This window comes from Phyllobates terribilis, unplaced genomic scaffold, assembly GCF_046119375.1.
Source record: "Phyllobates terribilis strain yellow unplaced genomic scaffold, ASM4611937v1 Scaffold_11__3_contigs__length_659146591, whole genome shotgun sequence".
Taxonomy (NCBI): domain Eukaryota; kingdom Metazoa; phylum Chordata; class Amphibia; order Anura; family Dendrobatidae; genus Phyllobates; species Phyllobates terribilis.
Genome location: NW_027362771.1, coordinates 448,110,163 through 448,135,456, shown reverse-complemented (window position 1 = coordinate 448,135,456; position 25,294 = coordinate 448,110,163). Strand labels below are relative to the sequence as shown.

The 25,294-nt window shown below is 40.0% G+C and overlaps 1 protein-coding gene across 5 annotated transcripts in view; it reads right to left on the bottom strand.

The window, feature by feature from the left end:
- Positions 1–224: 224 nt before the first annotated feature.
- The window catches only part of NTRK3 (neurotrophic receptor tyrosine kinase 3), an 874,029-nt gene continuing 848,959 nt past the window's right edge, over positions 225–25,294 (bottom strand). For all 5 annotated transcript variants that reach the window (XM_073653278.1, XM_073653277.1, XM_073653281.1 and 2 more), the window contains exons 17-18: positions 11,233–11,391; positions 225–4,227 (exon numbers count right to left, since the gene is read on the bottom strand). In XM_073653278.1, coding sequence (XP_073509379.1) covers positions 4,042–4,227; positions 11,233–11,391 — 345 coding nt within the window. In that variant the 3' untranslated portion in view covers positions 225–4,041. The remainder of the gene's footprint in view (positions 4,228–11,232; positions 11,392–25,294) is intronic.

Here is a 25,294-nt window from a genome sequence, read left to right as displayed (position 1 = left end):
GGACCATTTTTTGGTCGTTGGCCTCCCGCTGGCCAGCACACATCGCTGTGTGTGACCAGCGGGACCAACGATCTGGCTGGTAACTATGGTAAACATCGGGTTACTAGGGGCACGCGCGCACTTAGTAACCCGCTGTTTACCATGGATACCACTCTGCTACGGTGCGCGGAGGCTCCCGCGCACCGTAGCAGAGTGGTATCCATGGTAAACAGCGGGTTACTAGGGGCACACGCGCACTTAGTAACCCGATGTTTACCATAGTTACCAGCCTGCTCCTGCTTGCAGCAGGCTGGTAACGGGAGCAGGACATCGTGGAACGATTCTTTCCACGATATCGCTGCTCCCCTGATCGCTGGTGAGCCTGCCTGTTTGACAGCTCACCAGCGATGTATTAGCGATGCAGCAACGATCCCTGACAGGTCGTATCGTTGTCGGGATCGCTGCTGTATCGCTTAGTGTGACGGGGCCCTAAGGAGATTTGTCATCAAGACGCTGCAGCTCACTGTGACTTAGACAATTGACTTTGCATTTGCAGCTTCAGACAAGATGAGATAGTTAAGAGTTGGGCTGTGTCTGTGTTCTTCAACGTAATTGATTCTTACTTTTGCTCATCAACCTTAAAATTTACATTTTCATTGCTAAAATTATCAAGGAGCAAATCAAGAACAGATTTAATCATCTATACAAGTACCTCTATCCAGCATTGTAATTAATTGTTGGGTAATACTGTGCCAACCAGCTATGGAATATATCATTTATGTACCACTCATGGTTTGAATAAATGAACTATTATATTAAACCTTAGTAAAATGCAATGATAATTCATACGGAATGATATCCTAAAGTGTATTAATCATTTTTACGTCTTTATATATGAGAAATATTTGGGCAATCCTAATATGTCACATCATTGTATTGTATAGGGTGTTAAAAAAAGAGAAAAACAAACATAAAAAGCCAACACTGCAACCTCAAGAAATAAGAAAAAATAGATGTAGAATAAAGGACTATGTTATTATCAGATGATTGTCAGAGGGTTTTTGTTTTAAAGTTCTCCATCAAATCAAGTTTCAAAAACCTATTTAATACAGTAGTAAAAGATAGAGTAGGATGTCAAATGAGTAGTGCCAATTTTTACACAATTTTTCATTGCTGAGTAACTTAGTGCCAGGTTAGCCTTGCACTAAAGATCCCCAGAAGGCTTTGTTAGGTAATGTATACAGTCTAAGGCTATGTTCACATGTCCACTAACCATCCGTTACTGATCTAGCAGCAATACGTTGACAAAAAAGTTGTGTAGACACAACTTAATTTGTCTGGCTAAAAAATTCTATAGGTTAAACAATGAATGTGCCCCTACATTAGGAAACCAATAGTTATAAATGACAGTGGAAATGTTGCTGAAGTCTTCCACTAAGTTCAGCAAGAGTTGTCATTTGAGGATGATCGTCCTATCCTTATGTTTTTTTTTTGTTTTTGTTCTTTTTCTCTTATATATATATTATATGTACAAGTGATAGGAACTGGATATTTACATAAGTGGCACAGTGATTTCTTTTATGTCATTTTTATAGGACTAGAAAACACAGACATTAATGTCATGAAAGGTCGAGGAAATAGCTCTCAAAGGAAGAATAAAGAAACAGCCAGCATACTATACAATTATGTATCTGCTGTTGCCCAAACAACAAGCATGGATGAAAAGAATGTTATAGCAAAATATTCCAGTAATAGACATGTACTTGGTATTTGAAGGCTAATGTTACCGTGCCAGCTTCTGAACCGGAATCCATGCTGAATTTATCCACTTAGTTTGTTTTTTTTTATAGAGTGATCATGTTAATATGCGTCAACTAAATGTTTAGAGATTGGTCATGCCCCTCCCATGGACTCTCCTCATCTGTACTATGAGTATTGATGGTCCCATCGTCTTTTTCAATACCTGATCAATTTTGTAGAGAAAGTATTCAAAGAAGATTTTCGACCTCTCCTATATAAATCTATTCTTGTTGTCCGATGGATTCACAAGCTGATCATGGCGTTTACACAATATACAGGCTGAAGGCATCAGTTCGAATCCCTTTACACCAAAGTTTCAGGAGTTAGTCGCTTTTCTTGTTTGCTTCATTTTGTTCATTCGTCTTTCCATCCATCATGTCAGGTTTCTCGCTCAAGGTTTTATCCAAACAGGGTAAATAAAGGATTTTAGATTTCTCCTGTTTTTCAATATCATGTACACTTTTGGCTGATTATTTTTTGGGATTCTGGCCACATAAAAGAGACATACCTTAGGTCTGTGTTTACCATTGTCAATATCGAGATACATCAAGGGTTCCACAAAGTCCAATGCTTCCTGTGTCTTCAATGATTATATCCACATGAAAAAAGTCAACATTTTTGCAAAATCAATTTGTATGTCCAAAGGTTATGTATTTTAATTTGACAAATTTAATTTCTTTATGTTGCAATTCAAATTATTATTTTTCCTTGATGGTTCCACCTTTAAATCCAACTATGCCGGGACGAGCTGTATCCATGCTTGATATTTTGCTTTACTCCTTTCTGGGTTTTTGGTATAATTATGGGAAGTGATTTCAGTTTGTAGTGGAAAAGTTTGAGCAGTAATCCAGTCTGTTTTCCATCCTATCTTAAGATCAAGTCAATGGATTAAATAAGATGTATATATATATATTGTAGCATAATAAGAAAAAAAAAAACATGATGAGTAAAGTGAAGTTACTTTGACTATGTAAATGTTATCTTACATCAGCTCAGTTACAATTATCCTATATACATTGTTATAAAGTGTCTTCTGGGAATTAAGACTGAAAATGGGATGGTGGCATGTACATATCCCTCATTAAAATGTCCTCCTCTATGTTTACATAAATAATGATAAAGACATTTAAGCTTATTTCTCTAGATCTTTTCTTTTATGAAAATAAATCTGTCCTCATATTAACAGGATACTTCTATCATTATGAATTTAACATGAATGTGGGGTCACTGAAAACTCCCATAGAACTGTAATTCAGACCTGAGACACACTACATCAAAACAAAGACATCCCCCAAAACAGCAAAAGTAGAAAGGACAATAACACAAAAACTATCCTTTCCTTACTAGACGTTTCCCTTGACAGAATTTTTATATTTGCGTACTTGTGTAAAATTTTTATACCATTTGTAATACCGGTTACAGGTATAAGGAGATCAAAATTACATTTAAAACTAAAATCACCATGGTTGTTGTTTTCCCTTACAGTGGTGAAATGCCACTTTTTTTTCTCTAGAGATGTAAAAAAAAATATTTATAAAAAACTGATCTGAAATAAACAAAGAATCTGTTTTACCCGTAGGTACCAATTAATATTCCAGAAATCAGAAATCCTATACATTTTGGAGTTAACAGATTATAAAAATTGTTCATAAATTTAGAGGTTTCGTAGAACAGTAGGTAAATGTACAGCTTCCAAAAAATGGCTGAATTGCTCTTCCTTCCTCATTTCAGATGCAGATTGTTGCGGTTTCTTTCTTGAGTATACAAGCAGATCATCAAATTTCCATACTCCTATCAGGGAGATAACACATTTGGTTGCTGCAGTCCACCACTGTGTATGCAACATAGGTAAAATGCTCCATTGACTATGTCATCTTAAGGCTTGATGCCACTGTGGAGTTTCAGAACAGGATTGTCTTTATGCATTTAGTTAAGTACTGAGCTGTGCACACTGGTTGAACAGGAGCAAAAGGACGACCATATCTCCGGTGGAATAAATTACTCCCCAAATTCCTTAATTTTTACATACAATCAGTCTGTAATAGCAGAGACTTCCTTCTCTGTTGAATTAGTGGAAGATGTACAAAATTCATCTGCTCTTACAGGCTTTCTTCTGTGTTATAATGTGTTGCAGGCACTTAAGTTTTTTTTTTTGTTGGGTTTTTTTTTGTCTTTTTTTCCATATGAAGACATTTTCTCGGAAAAGCAGGATAAGGGAAGATGAGGGTAAACCAGGGTGGAACAATATAAGAAGCTGCTTTGCTAGCCCAGAATGTCCAAGTAAATTGGAGAAGCCTTTCCTAGGACTTGAAGAATCTTATAGATTTCTTTGATATTTAACCGTAGCTGTGGCTCTCTTTGCCAGCACCCCAGCATAATGTCAAAGATTTCCTTTGGAGCCACACGGGGTCTCTCTAGGACACGTCCTTGTGTGATGCACTCAATAACCTGAAACAAATAAAAAGAGAGTATGTGAAAAAAATTAGAAAACTGTATTTCCTGTGAAATAAAGAAAAATAATGTAGTAACAAAGTAAGGATAATTAATAATAATATACGAAACATTATTTCCACTATGTCTAGGTCACAGATGTTGTTACCATCCCTTCTTTAGTACATTTCTCTAACACTATCTATTAATATATATTAAATTGGCCATAAACAGCATAACTTTTATATTAAAAACAACAGAAAAAAACACAATTTAAATCATTAAACAAGAAAAGTACAAGCTTTGCAAAATTCAATGTTATAGGTGAATATAAGACACTTTGTAATATATCTTATCAAATAATTCTGCTGCTTTCTTCACTTCTAAACCACATGTCCCACTTCCCTTCACCTGAACTCACCATCCACTGGAAAAACATCTCAACCCCATCTTGCTCCAGATTAGATAAACTGCTCTCACAGTGAGGTGTCAGGTTATACCTCCTACTATACTTTTTGTAGATGAGGGGAAGGAGGAGGAATAAGGATCAGAGTGAGAAAACAAGCAGAGGCAGACAAGTAGAGGCAGAGAAAGATCATTCTGAGTTTCCTAACAAGTCTTTTACCTCATGCCAGTTCTTGATTTACAGCTACGTTGCTCTCTACTGCTTTATAACATGATGAATGCCTCTGCTGCTGCTGCTGTCTGTGTTAAGGAATGCTGTGTATCAGAGAGATCATAGCAACATTTTTTTATGTTACACTGTAAAAGATGTCTTTGTTAGATTTGTCTATGTGTAGGCACTCAGTGATTGTGGTGTAGGTTGCAGTCTTTCTTGGGTTTTGCTAGTACATCAAAAACAAAATATTGTATTGAATTTGTTTTGTGAGTAAATAGAGTACTTCTCCAAAATCAATAACGTGTAAGTGTGGACATATCTGAAGGTCACAGTGAGCTGTGTCTGAAATGTTGCACATATGAGTAAACAAAAGAAGTTTTTTCATTACCACACTTGCTTGGTGCCAGTGTTATTACATTTTGTAAAGTTATATACTGAGTTATCATCGAAAGGTTTCTCCATGATTCCTCTGATATGCACACTAGGCTACAGGATATCTTATTCATGAAAGCTGAATATCTCTAGCAAAGAATAGTTTGTTAAGGGTCTTGGTAATTGTAAGTGTAGTTGTAGTGATGAGCGAGCATGCGCGTTACTCGAGATTTACAAGCATGCTCGAGTGTTTTCCGAATATCTTCAGCTCGCTCCGGTGTTATGTTTTAGTCACGTTGTGCACATGATTTGCGACTGTTTGACAGCTTTAATACATGTGAGGAATGCCTGTTTCTTAGACAATCCTCACATGTATAAAAGCTGTCGAACAGTCGCAAAACATGCCCACGGCGTAACTAAACCATAACACTCGAGCGCGGTGAAGATACTCGGCGAACACCGGAGCATGCTCGTCGAAAGGGTTAACATACTCGCTCATCACTACTAGTGTGCATGTTTAGTTGGAGGAATTTTGAACTGGCAAAAAATGTCAGACCTTTCACCAATAGAAAACGTGGAACATTATGAATCAAAAAATCCAGCAAAGAAGACTCAGAACTATTAAGCAACAAGAATCCTACATCAGACAAAAATGGGATAATATTCCTCTCCCAAAGTTTTATAGAAAGGTTGCAAAGAGGAGAGGGGATAGGCATGGTCCTGTCCTATTTTTTTTAAGATATGTTGCTGCTATCACTTTCTAAATGATTTTTTTCAAATGAAATGGAAAAATGACTAATTTTTAATTTCTGATATATATATTCTATGCTATAAATTAAATATGGCTATAATCCAAATAATTGCATTCTCATTTTCTTTAAAATATATATAGCATCCCAACATTTTAGGAATTGGGGTTGGATATATGTATCTAAACATATCTAAATAATATATACATTATATATGTTTAGCTTAGAATAATGTTTTAGAACATTTTTATTCTTTTGGATTCTTAAAAACAGTTATCCACATTTGTCATGAAAACAACACCCACTCTTGGGTCAGACCTTGCAGCTCTCTGGTGCCCCCTTATCCTGCTGGTCAAACACGGTATTGACAGAGGATAAGCACGGGTGCAGCTGCTCTAATTTATGTCGACTATAGCGGCATGTGATGTGACAGGAAGTATATATACCACCAGTTCCTTCCAGGAACGTATATATACCTCCGACCAGCCACCCTCAAACCACAATATCACATAAATACTGGTATACTGCCACCACCGATCGCTTAACAGGTGGATCAGGTACCTGGTAGGTAAAATATTTAACCTCTCTCTTTCGTCAGGTATCTTTCCCTCCTCATTTAAACATGCCATCATAACCCCTTTACTTAAAAAGCCATCCCTGGACCAGAACTGCACTGCTAACTATAGACCTGTCTCTAATCTTCCCTTCATCTCTAAACTCCTGGAACGCTTGGTCCACTCCCGTCTAATCTGCTATCTCTCAGATAACTCTCTCCTCGACCCTCTGCAATCTGGTTTCCGCTCCTTACACTCCACTGAAACTGCCCTCACTAAAGTCTCTAACGATCTACTAACAGCCAAATCCAAAGGTCACTGCTCCCTGCTGATTCTCCTGGATCTCTCTGCAGCATTTGACACTGTGGATCACCAGCTCCTCCTCACTATGCTCCGCTCTATAGGCCTCAAGGAAACCGTTCTCTCCTGGTTCTCCTCCTACCTCTCTGACCGCTCCTTCACTGTATCTTTTGCCGGCTCCTCTTCCCCTACTCATCCCCTTACTATCGGGGTTCCTCAGGGCTCAGTCCTAGGCCCCCTCCTCTTCTCTCTATACACTGCCCCTATTGGACAAACAATCAGCAGATTTGGGTTCCAGTATCATCTCTATGCTGATGACACCCAACTATACACTTCTTCCCCTGACATCACCCCTACCCTAATACAAAACACCAAGGATTGTTTATCTGCTGTGTCTAGCATCATGTCCTCCCTCTATCTCAAATTGAATCTCTCCAAAACTGAACTTCTTTTGTTTCCCCCCTCTAGTAACCTAACTCTACCTAATATCGAAATTACCTTGGAGGGGTCAACCATAACTCCCAAGCAGCACGCCCGCTGCCTTGGGGTCATATTCGACACTAACCTTTCCTTTACTCCCTATATCCGATCACTCACTCGCTCTTGTCACCTGCATCTTAAAAACATCTCCAGAATCCGACCTTTTCTCACTTTGGAAACTGCTAAAACTCTTACTGTCGCTCTTATTCACTCTCGTCTGGACTACTGCAACTCTCTTCTGATCGGTCTCCCTCTTACCAAAATTTCCCCTCTCCAATCTGTCCTGAATGCGGCAGCCAGGGTCGTATTTATGTCCAGCCGCTTCACCGATGCCTCCACCTTGTGCCAGTCATTACACTGGTTACCCATTCACTACAGGGTCCAATATAAACTCATTGCTCTCACCCACAAAGCTCTCTACAGTTCTGCACCACCTTATATCTCCTCTCTCATCTCAGTCTATCGTCCTACACGTGCCCTCCATTCCACAAATGACCTAAGGCTAACATCCCCCATAATCCGAACCTCACACCTCCGTCTCCAAGACTTCTCTCGTGCTGCACCAGTTCTCTGGAATGCTCTACCCCAGACGATCCAATTGATTCCTAGCCCCGATGTCTTCAAGCGCGCTTTAAAAACCCATCTCTTTAAACAAGCCTACCACCTCAACTACTCAGTAAACTAACTTTCCCCTGTTCCCTCCTAAATACCATTCAGAATCTGCACCCTACTGTTCATCTGTTTCTACACCCTCCATGCACTCGATAACTGCACTCGGTAATTGAGTATTGCACTTTAACATACAGGCTGATGACCGGATCATACAGCTTTATATGATAATCCCGACTTATTATAATTGCCAGACCTGAAATAACAAGCACTTTCCACCTATTGTGTCCCCCCATTTCCATGTAGATTGTAAGCTTGCGAGCAGGGACCTCACTCCTGATGTAACTGTTAAACTGTCTCACCTTGTATTGAATTTATTGTTTGTACATGTCCCCGCTTAATTGTAAAGTGCTGCGGAATATGTTGGCGCTATATAAATAAAAATTATTATTATTATTATTATGAGAGAGCAAAGTAATAGAACAAAGAACTGTTCTCAATAATTGATAATATTTTAAGGCAGATTGCATAATTCCATTTGTCTTTATTTTCAAGTAGAAAATTACTAAATATTTAAACTTGTATTTAAATGTCTTCATTAATTTGTAGTTTTTCTCTTTCCACCATTTCATTCCTTCAGTTCATATGAAAAGTTTAACTTGCATTAATTTACTATTTCAGAGCCAGATCATTTTTATTAGTTTTCTTATTTATTTTTACTTTTCATACTCATATTGTGGACAATTACAACTACATTTAAAGTAACAATTCTACTGCAGAGTAAATTAGGAACAATGAAGATGGTTCAAGAGACATTGTTATTACTAAAATCTGTCTCATGTATTAAAATATTTTTCTTCCCGTTTTATTGCCAAAATAGTGCACCTTATACCAATATCCAAGAAGATGTTCAGTCTCAAACTGACGCAATGAGACACAAAGTTGAACACATATGGAAAACAATGCGGTCTGATTTTTTATTAATCATTTGGGGAACAAATCTGAAGGCTGAACATATGTGGACCCTGTTATAATAAATAATTAACTGCATTAACAAATGCCATGAACTCAATTTTAACATCTCAAATCCAAATCTTTGTCTGAATGAATATTTTGTATAATTAGATTGATCTAAAAGAAAAAAAAAATGGATATTTTAAAAGTGACTTTTAAAAAGTTCTTATTTTGCTGGTATAAAGGGAAATCTATATAGAATGTTTATATCTCTATGATGAATCAAGATCATCACTGTCACCTGGTTGTACATATATAACTACATCACTGGAAAAAGAAAACCCTTGAGTGTACGAACATTTACAGTAGAAGTGTGCTTGTTATTTTGCCCTAGGGAACCCCTATTAAAGTTCAGAGGAACCCCTGAGTTGTGTTTAACCTGGTTTGTATCTCAGTTTTTCCTACTTAAATATGCATAATTAAAATATTTTGTGCAAAAAAATTCAAGTTTTTTTCTGTTACTTCGGTTACTTTTTGGTCCTGTGGTCTGATCATTGAAATACATGTTACAATCTTGATGCTTTTAGGTAAGTTCTGTGTTTTGAGCAATGAATACAACTGTCTTGTAGTACAACAATCCGTAATCTCACAGATAGACATTGTTTATGTCTAAAAGCCCAACCCTAAGTGCTTGTTGAATAGAGAATGTTCACCGGTCAGTGAGCATGCTACAGATGTAATGAAAGGAGACACCGCTCTTGTTTCTACTGGTATAAAGTAAGACTGTCAGTTAACTGTGCTGACAGAACTAATTTATTGTTTAGGTGATTCAGAAATACATTAATTTCCCATGTGGTGAAATACAACATAAGTTAATTGATTAGGAACTGTAAAACATTTATGTCTATCTAACGATCAATCTATGTGCCACAAAGACCAACATATCACTCACCTGATGCCAACTAATACTCTTCCATTCTAAAGGTTGGCATACAAATACATCTAAAGTTGGTTAAAATGGAAGAATTGAACAAAAACAATTGTTCAACAAAAGAAATCTACTGTAACTTCAAATAATTGTTAAAGCCACTCAATGATACAATGTCATCATCTGCAAGGAAGTTTTTTGTGCTTAAAATTTTTGCTGCAGCTTGTTCACAAAAGATATTTATTGAAAGAACTTTCCCAGAAAATCCCCTCAAAAATGTTTAGTCCATCTCCCAGTGTCAACAGCCAGTTTAGACTAAACACATACTATAATGCGTCTCGCTGCTTCGGAAGAAAGATTGTTTGCAAGACGATTATTCAGCTGTTGTTTCACCATTACTTATTTCTATCTAATGTGTATGACCACCTTAAGATTTCAGATGGTGAATTATAGCCTTACATTTCTCCTATAAAATGTGTAGGAGCCTGAAGAATGAGTAACTTTGATTAAAGGTACCCTCAGTCGGACAGAGATCAGAACTGAATACTCAGACTGGCTGGCTGCTTTCCTGACCTGACTGTGACAGCTATAAATACATGGAAAAAAAGAGAGGGGTCGCTCACTGGTCTATTCGGGTGCTCTGAAGAAAAAAGTCATCTCAATTGCAAAAAGAACTTCGGCACTCCATACATGAAAATATAAGAAATATTGTATCTGGACTAATGTCACTTTGAAAAATGAAGGTTTTTTGCGCATAATTTGGCCAATTTATGTGTGCCCATCAACCACGACAAGGTCACCTTCGTATGATGGGAAACTACGCTACACTGCCACTGGATATGCCACTCTTGGGCTGTAAGCCTGTATGGACAATATGTCTCTGCTTGGGCTTTTAACCTACAATGTATGGGCTGGTAGAGCTAGTTAAAACCACCTGTGACTGAATGGGAGGGACACATGGTCAGAAAAAAGGCTGTCAAACTTCTAATAGTGTGAACACGTACCTGCTGCAATGCTCCAGGAGCGGGATCCCAAAAAAAGCCCAAGCAGAGACATATTGTCCATACAGGCTTACAGCCCAAGAGTGGCATATCCAGTGGTAGTGTAGCGTAGTTTCCCATCATACGAAGGTGACCTTGTCGTGGTTGATGGGCACACATAAATTGGCCAAATTATGCGCAAAAAAACTTCATTTTTCAAAGTGACATTAGTCCAGATACAATATTTCTTATATTTTCATGTATGGAGTGCCGAAGTTCTTTTTGCAATTTAGCTATAAATACATGAACCTGTCATGCTTGGGTATGGAAAGTCGTTGACCAGTCCGTGCACTGTGTTCTGATCTTGCTGCGATTTATACAGTATTATGAGTGTGCCCTAAGTCATCACTATCTGTTATTTTCAGGAATTGCCCTATTTCACAGAAGCATTAGAATCAAAGAATGCATCATACTGTACCTCAGTGTTTGAGAGCTGAAACCATGGTTGCTTTCCATATGTAAATATCTCCCAAAGGATAACACCAAAACTCCACACATCACTCTCCGTGGTAAACTTTCGGTACATTATGCTCTCTGGAGGCATCCAGCGGATAGGCAACATTGTATGACCTCCCACCTGCAGAAGATATAGAAAATAATCGAAAATAATTTTGAACACAATTGGTTTATATTTTCAGTTCATAAAAATGGAGTCTGTAGCATATATTAATCACTAGAGTTTATCCCAACAAAGAGAAAGACGTAAATAAAAAAAAAATATTGCTGTAGTCCACACTACAGCTCAAACTCCATTCTTGGAAATTAATTGGTGGGGTAAATATGTCTAATTCCTGCCTGGAATTTACTAATCATGTGACTTCTGGATGCTATTGGTGACTTGGGATTTTATTTCGGGGTTTCAGTCTACAGAGGGCTGAATACAAATGCATGACTAAATTTTCAGATTTATATTTTTTAAATTACTAGAAAACCAGGAATCATTTCCTTTACACTTCACAAATACTTGCTACTTTGTGCTGGTGTAACATATAAGATATCCAAAAAATACATTTAAGTTTGTGGGTATAATGTGAAAAAATGTGGAAAAGTTCATGGAATATGAATACTTTTTCAAGGCACTGTATATGCATAATGTATATTTGTATCATCACATAACCTATTTATCAAACATATGAAGATCATAAACAACTGTACTAAACCTTTCACTAAGTACAGAAAAGAAAATTACAAAAATACTATTGTTCTACAAAGGCCTATTTCGTTATTCCTATTACCCTGCCTTTTGTTATTTACTTGTTTGCCGCTGTGGCATCATACTGTAAAGATTACACACTGGCTTATTAAAAACAGTCTGGCTGCCAACCTCTGCCCTTGTGCTGAAGAACAGAGTCATTTCTTATAGAACAGCCCTAAGGCTGATACTAGACAATAAAGAAAACATTGTAGTATTGGAGACCAATAAGATATAAAAAGACAACATGATATAACAGGATGATAAATGTGTTATACACACAAGGAATGCCTCTGATGCTACTTCTCTATTTGCATTATTTCAAATAAATAACTGAATGTTTTTTTAATTAACCACAGCAAAAAATATACTAAATTGATTCTTTCTTTGAAGGGGAGATATCTTAAAAATGACCTATTGTTTAATTAAAAATTTTATGCTAACCATATTTTTAATAATTTTTGGCGATTTATTTTTTCATTTTCCATGTCATGATAGATGATGATGAGCTGACCTTCTCCCCTTACCTGCACAATAATCTGCACGAGTTACAAAGCATGCCTAATAAACTCATCCATTGAAATCAATGAACATTTCCACTTCATTGTTTCCTATGGTCCATTAGGGTGCCATAAAGCAAATCTTTAAATACTGTTAACAGTGGCTCAGGAAAGAGATACAGAAAATTGGAAGAAAAAAAAACTCCAATAAAAACTATTAGAAAGTAAAAGATGATATTTATGCGTATCTGGTTTTAAATATTATCGAATGTATATGATATTAGAGCTTTCCGAAAACTTTAAAAAATGTCAACAAAACATAACAGAATTCTTCATTGATGGAGGATGCGGGTTCTGAGATCTCAAATTGATCTTTCCCAAGGCTGAAGGCAATATCAGTATGTCTATGAGTCCATCTTCAGTCTTAGAGGGGGGCACTTATGTGCCTATTTTTTAGCAACTGTGAGGATCTCAACACCGGGAATACCAATACTCAACACCAGGAATAAAAAATTCTGACAGGTCGTTATAAAAAATTAAGAACTAGATGGTGGCCCGATTCTAACGCATCGGGTATTCTAGAATATGTATGCATCCGACCAGGCACGACTAATCAGCAAAGCAGTGTTTAAATGGGTTGTGCACTACTTGGCGTGAGCGTCAGAGCGTGACCGTCAGAGCGTGAGCATCAGAGCGTGAGCATCTGAGCGTGAGCGCCCGAGCGTGAGCGTCAGAGCGTGAGAGTGAGCGTCCGAGCGTGAGCGTCAGAGCGTGAGCGTCAGAGCCTGAGCGTGAGTGTCAGAGCTTGAGCATCCGAGCGTGAGTGTCCGAGCGTGAGCGTCAGAGCGTGAGCATCAGAGCGTCCGAGCGTGGCTGTCAGAGCGTGAGCGTGAGCGTCCGAGCGTGAGCGTCCGAGCGTGAGAGTCAGAGCGTGAGCATCAGAGCGTGAGCGTCTGAGCATGAGCGTCTGAGCATGAGCGTCCGAGCGTGAGCGTCCGAGCGTGAGCGACCGAACGTGAGCGTCAGAGCGTGAGCAACAGAGCGTCCGAGTGTGGCTGTCAGAGCGTGAGCGTGAGCATCAGAACGTGAGCGTCCGAACGTGAGCGTCCGAGCGTGAGAGTCAGAGCGTGAGCATCAGAGCGTGAGCGTCTGAGCGTGAGTGTCCGAGCGTGAGCGTCAGAGCGTGAGCATCAGAGCGTCCGAGCGTGAGCGTCAGAGCGTGAGCGTGAGCGTCTGAGCGGGAGCGTCCGAGCGTGAGCATGAGCGTCAGAGCGTGAGCGTGAGAGTCAGAGCGTGAGCGTCTGAGCGTGAGCGTGAGCGTCCGAGCGTGAGCAGCAGAGCGTGAGCAGCAGAGCGTGAGCGTCAGAGCATTAGCGTCAGAGCGTGAGCGTCCGAGCTTGAGCATCAGAGCGTGAGCGTCCGAGCGTGAGTGTCAGAGCGTGAGCGTCCGAGCGTGAGCGTCCGAGCGTGAGCGTCAGAGCGTGAGAGTCAGAGCGTGAGCGTCAGAGTGTGAGTGTGAGCATCAGAGCATGAGCGTCCGAGCGTGAGCATGAGCATCAGAGCATGAGCGTCAGAGCGTCCGAGCGTGAGCGTCCGATCGTGAGCGTGAGAGCGTGAGCGTCCGAGCGTGAGCATCAGAGCGTGAGCGTCCAAGCGTGAGCGTCTGAGGGTGTGAGGGTGAGCATGTAAGGGTGAGCGGGTGAGGGTGAGCGTCTGAGGGTGAGCACCCCCTTTTGAAAGTATCACAGCTTGTAAACGTTTTTCGTAGCCAGCCAAGAGTCTTTCAATTCTTGTTTGATGAATTTTCATCCATTCTTCCTTGGAAAATTCTTCCAGTTCTGTAAGATTTCTGGGTTGTCTTGCATGCACTGCTATTTTGAGGTCTAGCCACAGATTTTCAATGATGTTCCGATCAGGGGACTGTGAGGACCATTGTAAAACCTTCAGCTTGCACTTTTGAGGTAGTCTATTATGGATTTTGACATGTGTTTAGGTTCACTATCCACTTGTAGAAGCCATCCTCTTTTCAAATTTAGCTTTTTTACAGATATTGTTATGTTTGCATCAAGAATTTGGCAGTGGCAGGAGCGTTGGCTAGACTCTCGGATCTATTGGTAGCCAATTGGCACCTCAAAATTGCATCAAGATGGGCTGATAAGAACAGGAACACTCGGGCATCAGCAGTGACTACATTTCAATGCTGCTTTGAATGTTTGACAGCGGCGACTAAATGAACAACAGTCAGGGCTGTTAGAGACAGATGCCGGCTGTGTAGAATAGCCAGCATCTGCTGCATGTGGAGGGAGCTCAGCTTCTGAGTCACCTCCACACACAGTCACAACAATGTAGAAAGCACAGTTATGCCCATATGCACAAAGGTATTAAAGACCTTGTCAGCATAGTTAGATGGGTCTTTTGTTGATAACCTGATGATAAAATATTCTTCTGCTACAACCCCCAGCGATCATTTGTAATCTGTAGGGGAAACCTGCAACACGTGTTTAATTCCCCTGCAGCAACACTTCAAAGGAAATTAAGCATTACACAGTCTTTAAATAAGTTGGCATTTGTATAATGGATGAAAAGTAATATCTTCATACTCTTCTTTATTTGCTAAGAAGGGTATTTGAAAATTGAACTTATAAATTAGACAATCCAATAAATGATAAAGCTAGAAATAGCTAGAGGTCATTTGTCTAATTTATCAGACGTTTGCAAACAATGTCACTGTCAAGCAAGTACTCGCCATTGACTCGTTGAATGTAGTTCAATAGTCATACTAGCTAAAACTATTAATGGGAGTCTATCAGCATAAAGTTACTGTTTAAATGAAGCAGAGGCACTTCGTGCACCCTTGGCATGACCAAGCAGTTAAGTGCAACTTCCCACCTACTTGTTTTCCATTTATCTCCTTCTTATGTTCTTCTGCAAAGTCAAAGCTTTCAATCAAGAAAGTTGTCAGCAGAGATGGATGGAAAAGAAGATGGTGGGAAGGCGCATTGAACTGCTCAGCCACACCAAGGGTGCACCAAATGCCTTTTCTTGGTTTGAACAGACATTTTGTGCAGAAAGAATCCATACAACTTCAAGTACCCAGTGTAATATGCTCTAGCATGTTAAAGTTGACTTTCCACTTTAAAAATGAATCATTCTAAGTAGATTTTGTAAGAAAGTATTTTTGCAATTCTGAGAACGTGATGTCACTCCTAAGGTTGTGATTTTAAGACATCTTTATTAATTAGTAATGAAATATGCGTGGAGCATAATTTGATCCATGTATTACAAGGGCAATGTAAGTCAGGAATTTGGATTACACCCAAATGTAATCTTAATAAATGTATTGCTAACAGTATTGTAGTAAGGAACTCATTGTTATGCAGCATTCTAGAAAAAAAAACACTGTCTTCTATAGTATACTGAAAATAGGAAACAATAATGGGCCAACACCACATGTTCAGACATTATTTGCCTATTTAAACAAAGGCAAAGATTCAAGAGCTTGTTTATTTAATGCCTTAGATGTTTGCATAGTGTGGCTAATTAAATACTTGAGAATTGCTAATACTCAGATACAAGGGAATATAATAAAATTAGTCTTCATTGCTCTAAAATTAAGCATTAAAGCAATGAGGTCTTGTTCTGATATCGTTATGTGCTTCAAGACATTCATACATCTGTGAAGCCTTCAAAAAAGATTCTATGATAAAACTGCACAAATACAATTTGCTATGCATTGCTGCACACAATATGCCTGCCTGAAAGCATTCATAGGTTAATGTTTCTTTTCTGGCTTTGGCAATAAAATGAAAAGCAAAGCATAGTACATTATTATTTTTTCCCGTCTTGCTATCAGTGTATCTTTCTTCAATCACATTTATTTATTTTTTCTTTTATTGCATAAATAATGCACTTTTTATGTTTGTATGTGTATTATAATCAAAGGCTCAATTAGATATAAAAGGGAAACTCCTTCAGACTTGCTAATGAATCACTTTAGGCACTGTTTATAAAGCAATGGATGTTTATCCCATTGTTTTCCAACATACACCAATGCCCCAGAGGGAAACCTCAGCTTCTCCACACTGCCAGTGCTACTTATTATTCAAACATATCAAAACTGTAAACAGGCACAGAAATGGGAAGATGACCATTCATCTAGACATTAAAGAGGTTGTCCAGTTTGGACAATGCCTTTTAATTTAAAGGGTACTTTCATAGCCGGCCTTAGCTATGTGTGACCTGTGCGATCGCACAAAGCACCGGCTAACAGACTGCAGTGGGGACGATAGCGAGTCAGGTGAAAGTTGCTTTGTCTGTGCGCTGATCATAGTCGCCCCCACTGTCATAATCCATGTCTCTCTAGCCTGTGATTTATACTATCTATGCTGGGGAGAGGAGCCCGGACACCCTGCAGAGAAGAGACATAACTTATATGGCACACAGCATCCTCCTTTCTCTGTGAGCAGAGCTGCCTTTAGTTTCGGCTCAGGTAGGGGGGAGTGGTGTAAGTCAGAGATCAGAGCTATGGATAATATAAGGAAGCTGTAATCTGTCCCGTCCCATCTAACATAGCAGGTGACAGAGAGAGCATGAGTATGCGTGTGTTTTCCTACGTATGTGTTTGCAGTGTGTATCTTTCTTTGTGTATGAGTGTGTGTATGAGTGTGTTTGTTTTTCTATGTGTGAGTGTATTTGCTTTGGTGGATTTATGGTAGCATGTAATGGGCAGAAGAACTAGTAATATATGTAAATAAAGTAGAACAACATCAGTCCTTAAAGGGTTTGTCCAGGCTACAAGTCTGCAGTTACTCTATGTGACTGCAGACTTGTGAATCCTCACATCGCTCCCACTGGGCACTGTGAGGATTCTCGAGTGCCAGGAGCGGCAGATTCATGACTGCATAATAGAGAGAGGGAGAGAGAGAAATAAGAAGGTGTCAGCAATTACAGGCTTAGTGTGATTTACCAGTGATATAGTGTAACTGGCATATGTCCTGCTACATCAGAATTACAATTACACTTTTTTTTCTCTTCAATAATAATACACTAGAAAGCCGCAAAAAGCCACAAAAAAATAAAGATGAAATCAGTGTCAGTCAGAGACATGTACTTGCTTGTCTTTATTTGTGTTTTAGCATTTATTTTTTGCAATCATTTTTTGTGAAGGGTAAAATAATTGTTTTTTTCATACAAATGAAATTTTCCAAAAATTAAAATATTTAGCTTCAACTGTACGACATCTGAGTTGGTGCCTGCCGTTTTTGTTTCTGCCTCTGTTGCTGGGTGGCACCATGCTTTTGTTGTCGGCAATACCTGGAAAAATGCTAGTCTTGTGCACTGTGAAACATGTAGTACCATCCTGGATGTTAGTTAGGGAGGTAACTTCTGTTAGTGTTTGCTTTATAGCCCGTTCTTAGCTGCAAGCTATTTAAGCTCCTGAAAATCAGCTATACTTAACCTTGGTCTGGTCCTGTCTTGTGTTTTCAATCTTTCTTAGTCTGTTTGTATTTTTTTTGTTTGATCTCGGCCCATATTTTTACTACCCTTTAGCCTTGTGATTCTGTTTCTGTTTGCGACATACTGGTTTCTATGTGGCTTCCCGACTTCCCTCTGCCAGTTTGCTCCACCTGCCAGCAGTCTATTCCATGGTCCCAACTAAAGGGCACCTGTGTAAGTCCAGATACCTGTACAGGGGTAAAAATGGGAAGACCAGTGCAACCTGTGGATATGGCAGATGGCGAGGCTAGCACTGTCCTTTTTAGAGCATCCAGGCCACAACAATGTTCCTGTCTACCTCACAAATTATGCTTTTGGCAAACATTTTCTTTTTCACAACTGTTTTACCAGTCAAATTTTATATATTTTATATCTGTACACACCACACCAATCAACTATAGCATGTTTTGCATTAGGCTTTTTTACTCTGCTTTTCTGTTCGGGTCCATATAACCCGAAATGAAACTTGAAACCCTGCAGATTATTTATTATGCGGATCAGAAACTTGTGATTAATTGACTTTTCCTAATTTGAGGGGTTCTTACTTTGAGTGTTGTTTTTGTTTTTTGTTTTTTTGTTTACTTTTTGCTACACGCTGATTGTTACACTTGTACTGTTCGGGTCAATATGATCCGATAACATTTTACACTGCTCAACAGGTCACTAATTATTTCTGCCTGCCTTTGTTTTCCTGTGTACTTCATCTCATTATTCAAAAGAGTGGAGGTTTCACTGTTCTTATCAGTGAGCAAGTACTCATCCAGTCATTTCTCTTTCAATTCTGTGAGAGAGGACACGGAGCTGTGAATACACATCTTTATAGGTATGTAGCATATAAACTATGCTTTTCTTCTCAAATTATTCAATTATGTTCTTTAGAATGCATATTGTAAAGCCATTATTTTATTACTGTGTCATGATGTAAGCTAATGTGTGCCCTTCTAAAGGTACCCTTAGGCTTGTGTAGACTGAATGTTTGTCTAGGAGGGGGTGTATTCTGTTTTAGGGCCCCATCACACACACAGATGCACCCTGCAGTTGCGATGCAGCAACGTCACAAACGCTAGGCTACAGCATCGCTAGCGTAGCGGTCACACTGCACTTTCTTCATCACTGGGAGAGTGATGGGGCCCTTACTGTAGTATATAAGCTCTTTTTGTTGTGAAACTTGTTATATATATTTATTCTCTTTTATTGTTATTTATTTATATAGTTTGTTCTTTTCATTATTTTTCATTTGTTGTTTTATAAAATATGTTAACACAAAGTTATATTTAGTTAGATTTCATGTTATAGTAACAGAAATCTAAAGCATGTTTGTTATTTGCTATAAAGCGAAAATAATTGCAAGAAGCCCGTGTAAGCTTTTTCTGAAAACAATAAATAAAAATTAAGTTTTAATTTCATTTTTCATCTGTTTATGTTCAACCATGTTCACATACAGTTTAATAATGAAATAGGTATTCAAATAAAACATTTACAGTAGCTAAAATCAACATTTTTATAGGTCGGGTCATATTGACCCAAAACAGTACAAGTGTATAGTAAATGCGATCAGAACAGCAGGGTTAAACATAGCTATATATCTTTTTTTGTTCAGTCCTTTTTAACAAGAGTTGAAAAATTGGCATTGAAAAGATTGTCAAAAGTTAGTTATGGTGTTGTACAAATGTATAGTAAAATAAAACATTGTAATGGTAATGAACAAGGTAGTGTAAAAGAAAAAACACACACCAGGGATAAGAATGTGGGAGTGGCTAGCAGCAGCAGAAGCACCACCACCAATGCTTGCACCGGCGGTCCTAGCAGTAGTACTACAGTTACAGGCCACAAATTGATCTCATTTGCTTCTAGCAAGCATCTTGGTAGGGTGGGCGTGGAGGGCATTATGAAATATATGGCACACCATTCACCTCAGTCTCACAGGATGATATTACCTCTTATAGCGACACCATCCGTTTTCTGTAAAGAATGATCTGCCTGATCACAAGTGATAATTTTTGGACAGTTTTAATTTTAAAAACTATAAAGTCTCTCAGGGCACTGTGTTATTAAATGAGCTATTGCTTACTAACGGGTCACCATCCATTTCTATAGGAGGTCTTTTTGACATTAGTAAGGCTGTTTTTGTGTTAAAAAACTTAAAGGAGGTTGAATATAGTCCGAGAAGATTTCAGAGTGTTACACACATCTTTTCAGAACAGTTGCAGGATTTGCAGTATTCCAATTTGGGGCCAATCAATGCCATTTTAGTCTAATTTTTGGGGAAAATTTTGTCAAACTTGGCAAATTAGAATTTCAAAAGATTCTATTTTTAGTGAATTCTATGGGCTGTCAGGGTAATGGGTGATTCATAATTGGTCTTACACATTTAAGACCCACTTTGAACCTTCCTTTCTCTATGGACAATAGATAAATGTACCAAACAATGAGGGTCCTCTCTATCAACTTAGAATTTCCTTTAAGGGATTTCTGAACTAGATAACCCATGTAAGCATATATACTGTGCAAAAGAAACAATTAGGACTACCAAGAATATTTCCAAATCAAAAATTGCTTGTGATTTGTGCTCTCTTCAGCTCGGTGTTACTGAGGTATTCTTCTCATTGGAGAAAATTGAGAACATCTCCTTAATACAGCTTCTTCCTAACACTTTTTTATTTTTAATTCAGTATAACTCTGAGAATAAAATAACCTGTATGCCTCCATATGAAATTGAAAGCATAGGGAAGCCATTTAATTTTTATGGGTGTCACATGAATACCTATGTTTTACCTTTTTCATGTAGTTTGAATGTGATCAACATATATCATTGTTGTATATGTAAAGGCTCCAGCAATACATGCAAGTCAAGTGCGCACAAACTTTAGGTTCATACAATATTCAGTGAAAAAAGACAATAAATACTAATTTAATGAATAGTATAAGTATTATGCTTCGGATCTATAGAAATTAAACTATGTAGATATTGCAGTTGAATGAAAGTTGATTATGATGTCAAATCTAAGATTTTATGAAACACACAGACAGGCTAATAAAATGCAGTTGCATAATGTAATTATACAAATTAATCCATTTATCTTATTTATTGTACAATAAAAACCCTTTATAACCTATGCCGAATACACTGTAAAACGGCGGAAAGACATTCAAAGTCATGTCTATAGGAAATTAGACTTATTGTTTACTTATCGGTGTGTCTTATAACAATGGCACAAGAAGAATAAATTCATTTAGAATTATTTCCAAATCGAAGGTCATGGTTTAAGTTAAGTAGATTAACGTTTTACGGACAATTAGTCAGTTATGTAGGACTCCAAGTTTTGGAGCATTTGCATACAACAATATGATTGGGATGGTCATCACTGCCACCGACCTTCCCAATCATATTGTTGTATGCAAATGCTCTATGATTACAAAGAAGAAAGGGTAGTCATTTGTGTATCACTCTCTTGGGGGTCACTAAATGACTGTATGGGGGAGTACATCACAGTAATTAATATGCTATGATCTTATTTCCTGGTGCTGCTTAGTGTTGAGCCACCCCCGTAGTGTTCGAGTTCTGTTCGGCGAACACCTTTGAACACCGTTAAAATCAATGGCAGGCAAACAAAAACACATAGAAACACATAGAAAACACCTTCAAAGTTGTCCAAAAGCTGACAAACTGCTCAGAAGACATAACTAACACATGGAAAAGTGACAAGTACATATAGTCATGCGAAAAGAAAAGAGGTGGAGGAGTAAAAGGAGGGGGAGACACAGATATAGGCATGTCATGCCCTTCTAAAATCCAAAAAGTGAGAAGCCGACACGGCCAGTCCGTTCCTGCCCGTGCCTCCTCTGTGTCGCCGGGTTTGTGCCAGAGCCGTGGTGGACCCAGACGGCCAGCCCCACTCTCCCAATACTGGTGCCTGTTCGCTGGTGGGTCGAGCGAGCCCTCCTGTGGTGGAGGCAGTTCTAAGCTTTTTAATTTAAATTGTCTCTCTAATTTGAATGAATACACTTTAAATCCTTTTACTAGGATCTATTGGAGGGCAAGTCTCATGCCAGCAGCCGCGTAATTCCAGCTCCAGTAGCGTCCACTAAAGCTGCTGCAGTTAAAAAGCTTTTATAAGGATCGAGCTCGGCTGTCCACCGCAAGGCATCCTACCACCAGTCCCAGCCCCTGTGCCTTGGGGTGCCTCCTGATGCTCTTCACTGAGTATCCCGTGGTCCCGAAGCATTTCCTTTGAAAAAATTAATTGTCCAAACTACAGGTGGTGTAGCTTGCTTAACAGCCGGGATAATCCGCTGACTAGCAGACACTGCTACTAGGCACAAAGTATTTCCTGGGCTAGATGCAGTTAAAAATTTGTAATTAGATACTCTCGTTGGATGCTGAGAAAGCATTCCATAGAGTCTCCTGGCACGCCATATATGATTCTCTTAAAAAGCTTCGGATAGGGGTCTAGGGGACCCTTTTATAGCCAAAATCACGGCCCTGTATCGCAATATGTCACCTAGGCTGAAGATATATGGAACTGTAGCACCCTGAGGGCTCGGTTGCTACAGAGGTATTGCACCTCACCCAGAGGTGTGATATCTCACTCTCAGGTAAGGATGGAGTGTGGATCAGGACCCGACACCTGCATACATTACACCACATTGCCGTGGGGCAGGGTGACCAATATGCCCCTGAGATGGGCATGACAGTCCCTGTCCCTGGCTGGAGTGGGGGGAGGGAACACTGAGGAACGGAAACCCTGTAGTGCAGGAGCAGGGAGGAAGCAGTTTCTGGGTGCATTGAGAAGGGAGTATAAAAGGTGGGCACCATCGTAGCTCAGTGCAGAGAAGTCTGAGCAGAAGTGACAGGGAGCAGGGGCTCTGCATGAGCTCTGCTCCGGAGGCGGGCCTAGTAACAGAGGCCCAGGCCTGGAAGAGGGAGAAGGAAGGAAGAGGAGCGGAGAAGGCTTCAGGAACGAGGAATGAAGGGATCCCAGGGGTGCGGACAGGCGAGTCACCACCGCACGCCCGAATCCACCTGCGTGGAGGGGTCAGGCCAAAGGGGGAGACCAGTCCCCGAAACTAGTGGAGGTGGGAAACGACCCTCAGCTAGAAACCGGAGGCTGTGACATTTTATGTGGCGCAGCCCCTCGCCACACCCGATAGGAAGGCACCACATATGGTCAGGGAAACTGGCGCCAAGTTTCCCAAGAGGAGACCCGAGGCAGCCGGACAGAAGGGTTGGTAAGAAAGGCCAGACAAAGACACACAAAGGGGGTCCTGTGAAGTGCTCCAAAGTTATCTGGGAGTTGTCTGAGCCCCTCACATGGTGAGCACAGTACGACGTGGGCAGCCGTTACCTGCAGAAGTGGTCTGGATAATAAGAACTGTGAGTAAAGGCCCTGGATTGCATCACTGACTCCGTGTCGTTACTGCTGCTGCCCTGCACCATCACCCCCATCCTCCGCATAAACTGCCCTGAGGCTATACTCTTCCCGTGGGGAGTTATGCTACGCTCTGCTGCACCCACAACACCAGCCTCAGCGGTCTGCCCTGCAGCGGCGGTTCACTCTGACCGCAATCCACGGGCGGCGTAGTCGGACGTTTAAGCATCAAAACCACATAAATAGTTCCGCCACTGGTTTGACCGCCCTGAGACACGGAACCGGTTCGCCGCCACGGAGACTACAACCACCAGCATCCACCAAAAAGGGTCTGGCTCCGGGTGTCCCATGGCCCAGGGGGCGCGTCAGAACATTTTCATCACCTTTCATCATCACCAATGGGACAAGGCAGGGATGTCCTCAGTCCCCTCTCTTATACATCCTAGTGACGGAGCACCTGCTCTCATCAATTCGCCATAACCCCAATATTAGGTGGATTGAGGTGGGAGGCACCGAGTACAAGTGCTCTCTATTTGCTGATGATGTCCTAGTATATATCACTCAATCACATATATCCATCCCTGCTGTTATGGCTGAAATAGATCACTTTGTTACATGGTCAAATTTTAAAATCAATGCAGCGAAGTCTGAGGCTCTCGATGTCTCCCTCCCCAAATCCATACAGAATTCCATCGAGTACAACTTTCCCTTTGCCTGGCCCTCACAGGGTATCAAATACTTAGGAATTCCGATTCATAGAGACCTCTCCCGCGTATGTTATCTTAATTTTGGGCCCTTTATTGAACAACTCCATACAGACCACGATTGGCAAGTTAGAACTGTAAGATTCACTACGTGAACCACTGGTGTTTTGTGGAAAAGCAAATGTACACTGTGTTCCAAATTATTATGCAAAAAGTGTTTAGGAGTGATAAGGGAAGAATTTGTTTGTTTGTCAGTTAAACTCATTGATGGTGATGTGTGTCAGGGCTCTTTATATCACTGTAGGCAATTGCAGACACCTGTGCTAATTAGTTTGGCAGGTGTGTCCAATGAAAGGCAAGACTACTTAAGAAGGCTGTGCCACATTATTAAGCAGCCTACATTTTCTGCCAAAATGGGAAAGAAAAAGGATGTGTCGGCTGCTGAGAAGCAACAAATTGTGGAGTGTTTAGGTCAAGGCATGACTACAATCAACATTGTGCGATGATCAGGATGAAGTGTCTTGGCAATCAAGAAGTATGTAGCTGATTCACAGTACACACGCAAACCCGGCTACAGCGCCAACAAAGAGGAGGTGGAGTAATGTTTTGGCTGGAATCATGGGGAGAGAGATTGTCGGCCCCTTTAGGATCCCTGAAGGGGTAAAGATGAACGCCATAATGTATGTGGAGTTTCTCAAACAGCACTTCCTGCCATGGTTCAAGAAGAAGAACCGTGTATTCCACAGCAAGATTATTTTCATGCATGATAATGCACCGTCTCATGCTGCACATAACACATCTGCATCTCTGGCTGATATGGGCATAAAAGGGGACAAACTTATGGTGTGACCACCATGCTTCCCTGACTTCTACCCCATTCAGAACCTCTGGAGCATCATCAAAAGGAGTGTCTATGATGGCGGGAGGCAGTTCACATCTAAGCAACAGCTCTGGGAGGGTATTCTGTCCTCATGCAAAACAATTGAAGCAGAAACCATCCAAAACCTGACAAATTCAATGGACGAGAGAGTTCAGAAGCTCCTTTCGAACACCGGTCCTATGTGCAAAAGTAACATCACCTAGAATAAAGTTTTGAGTTGAAAACTGTTTGATTTCAGTTTCTAATAACCTGCTACTGCTTATAATTTCAAAAATGACCAATTTTTTGGTCTTTATTAAAATGAAAAGTTGATCGAAGAGTGTGGGGGATCTAAGAGTG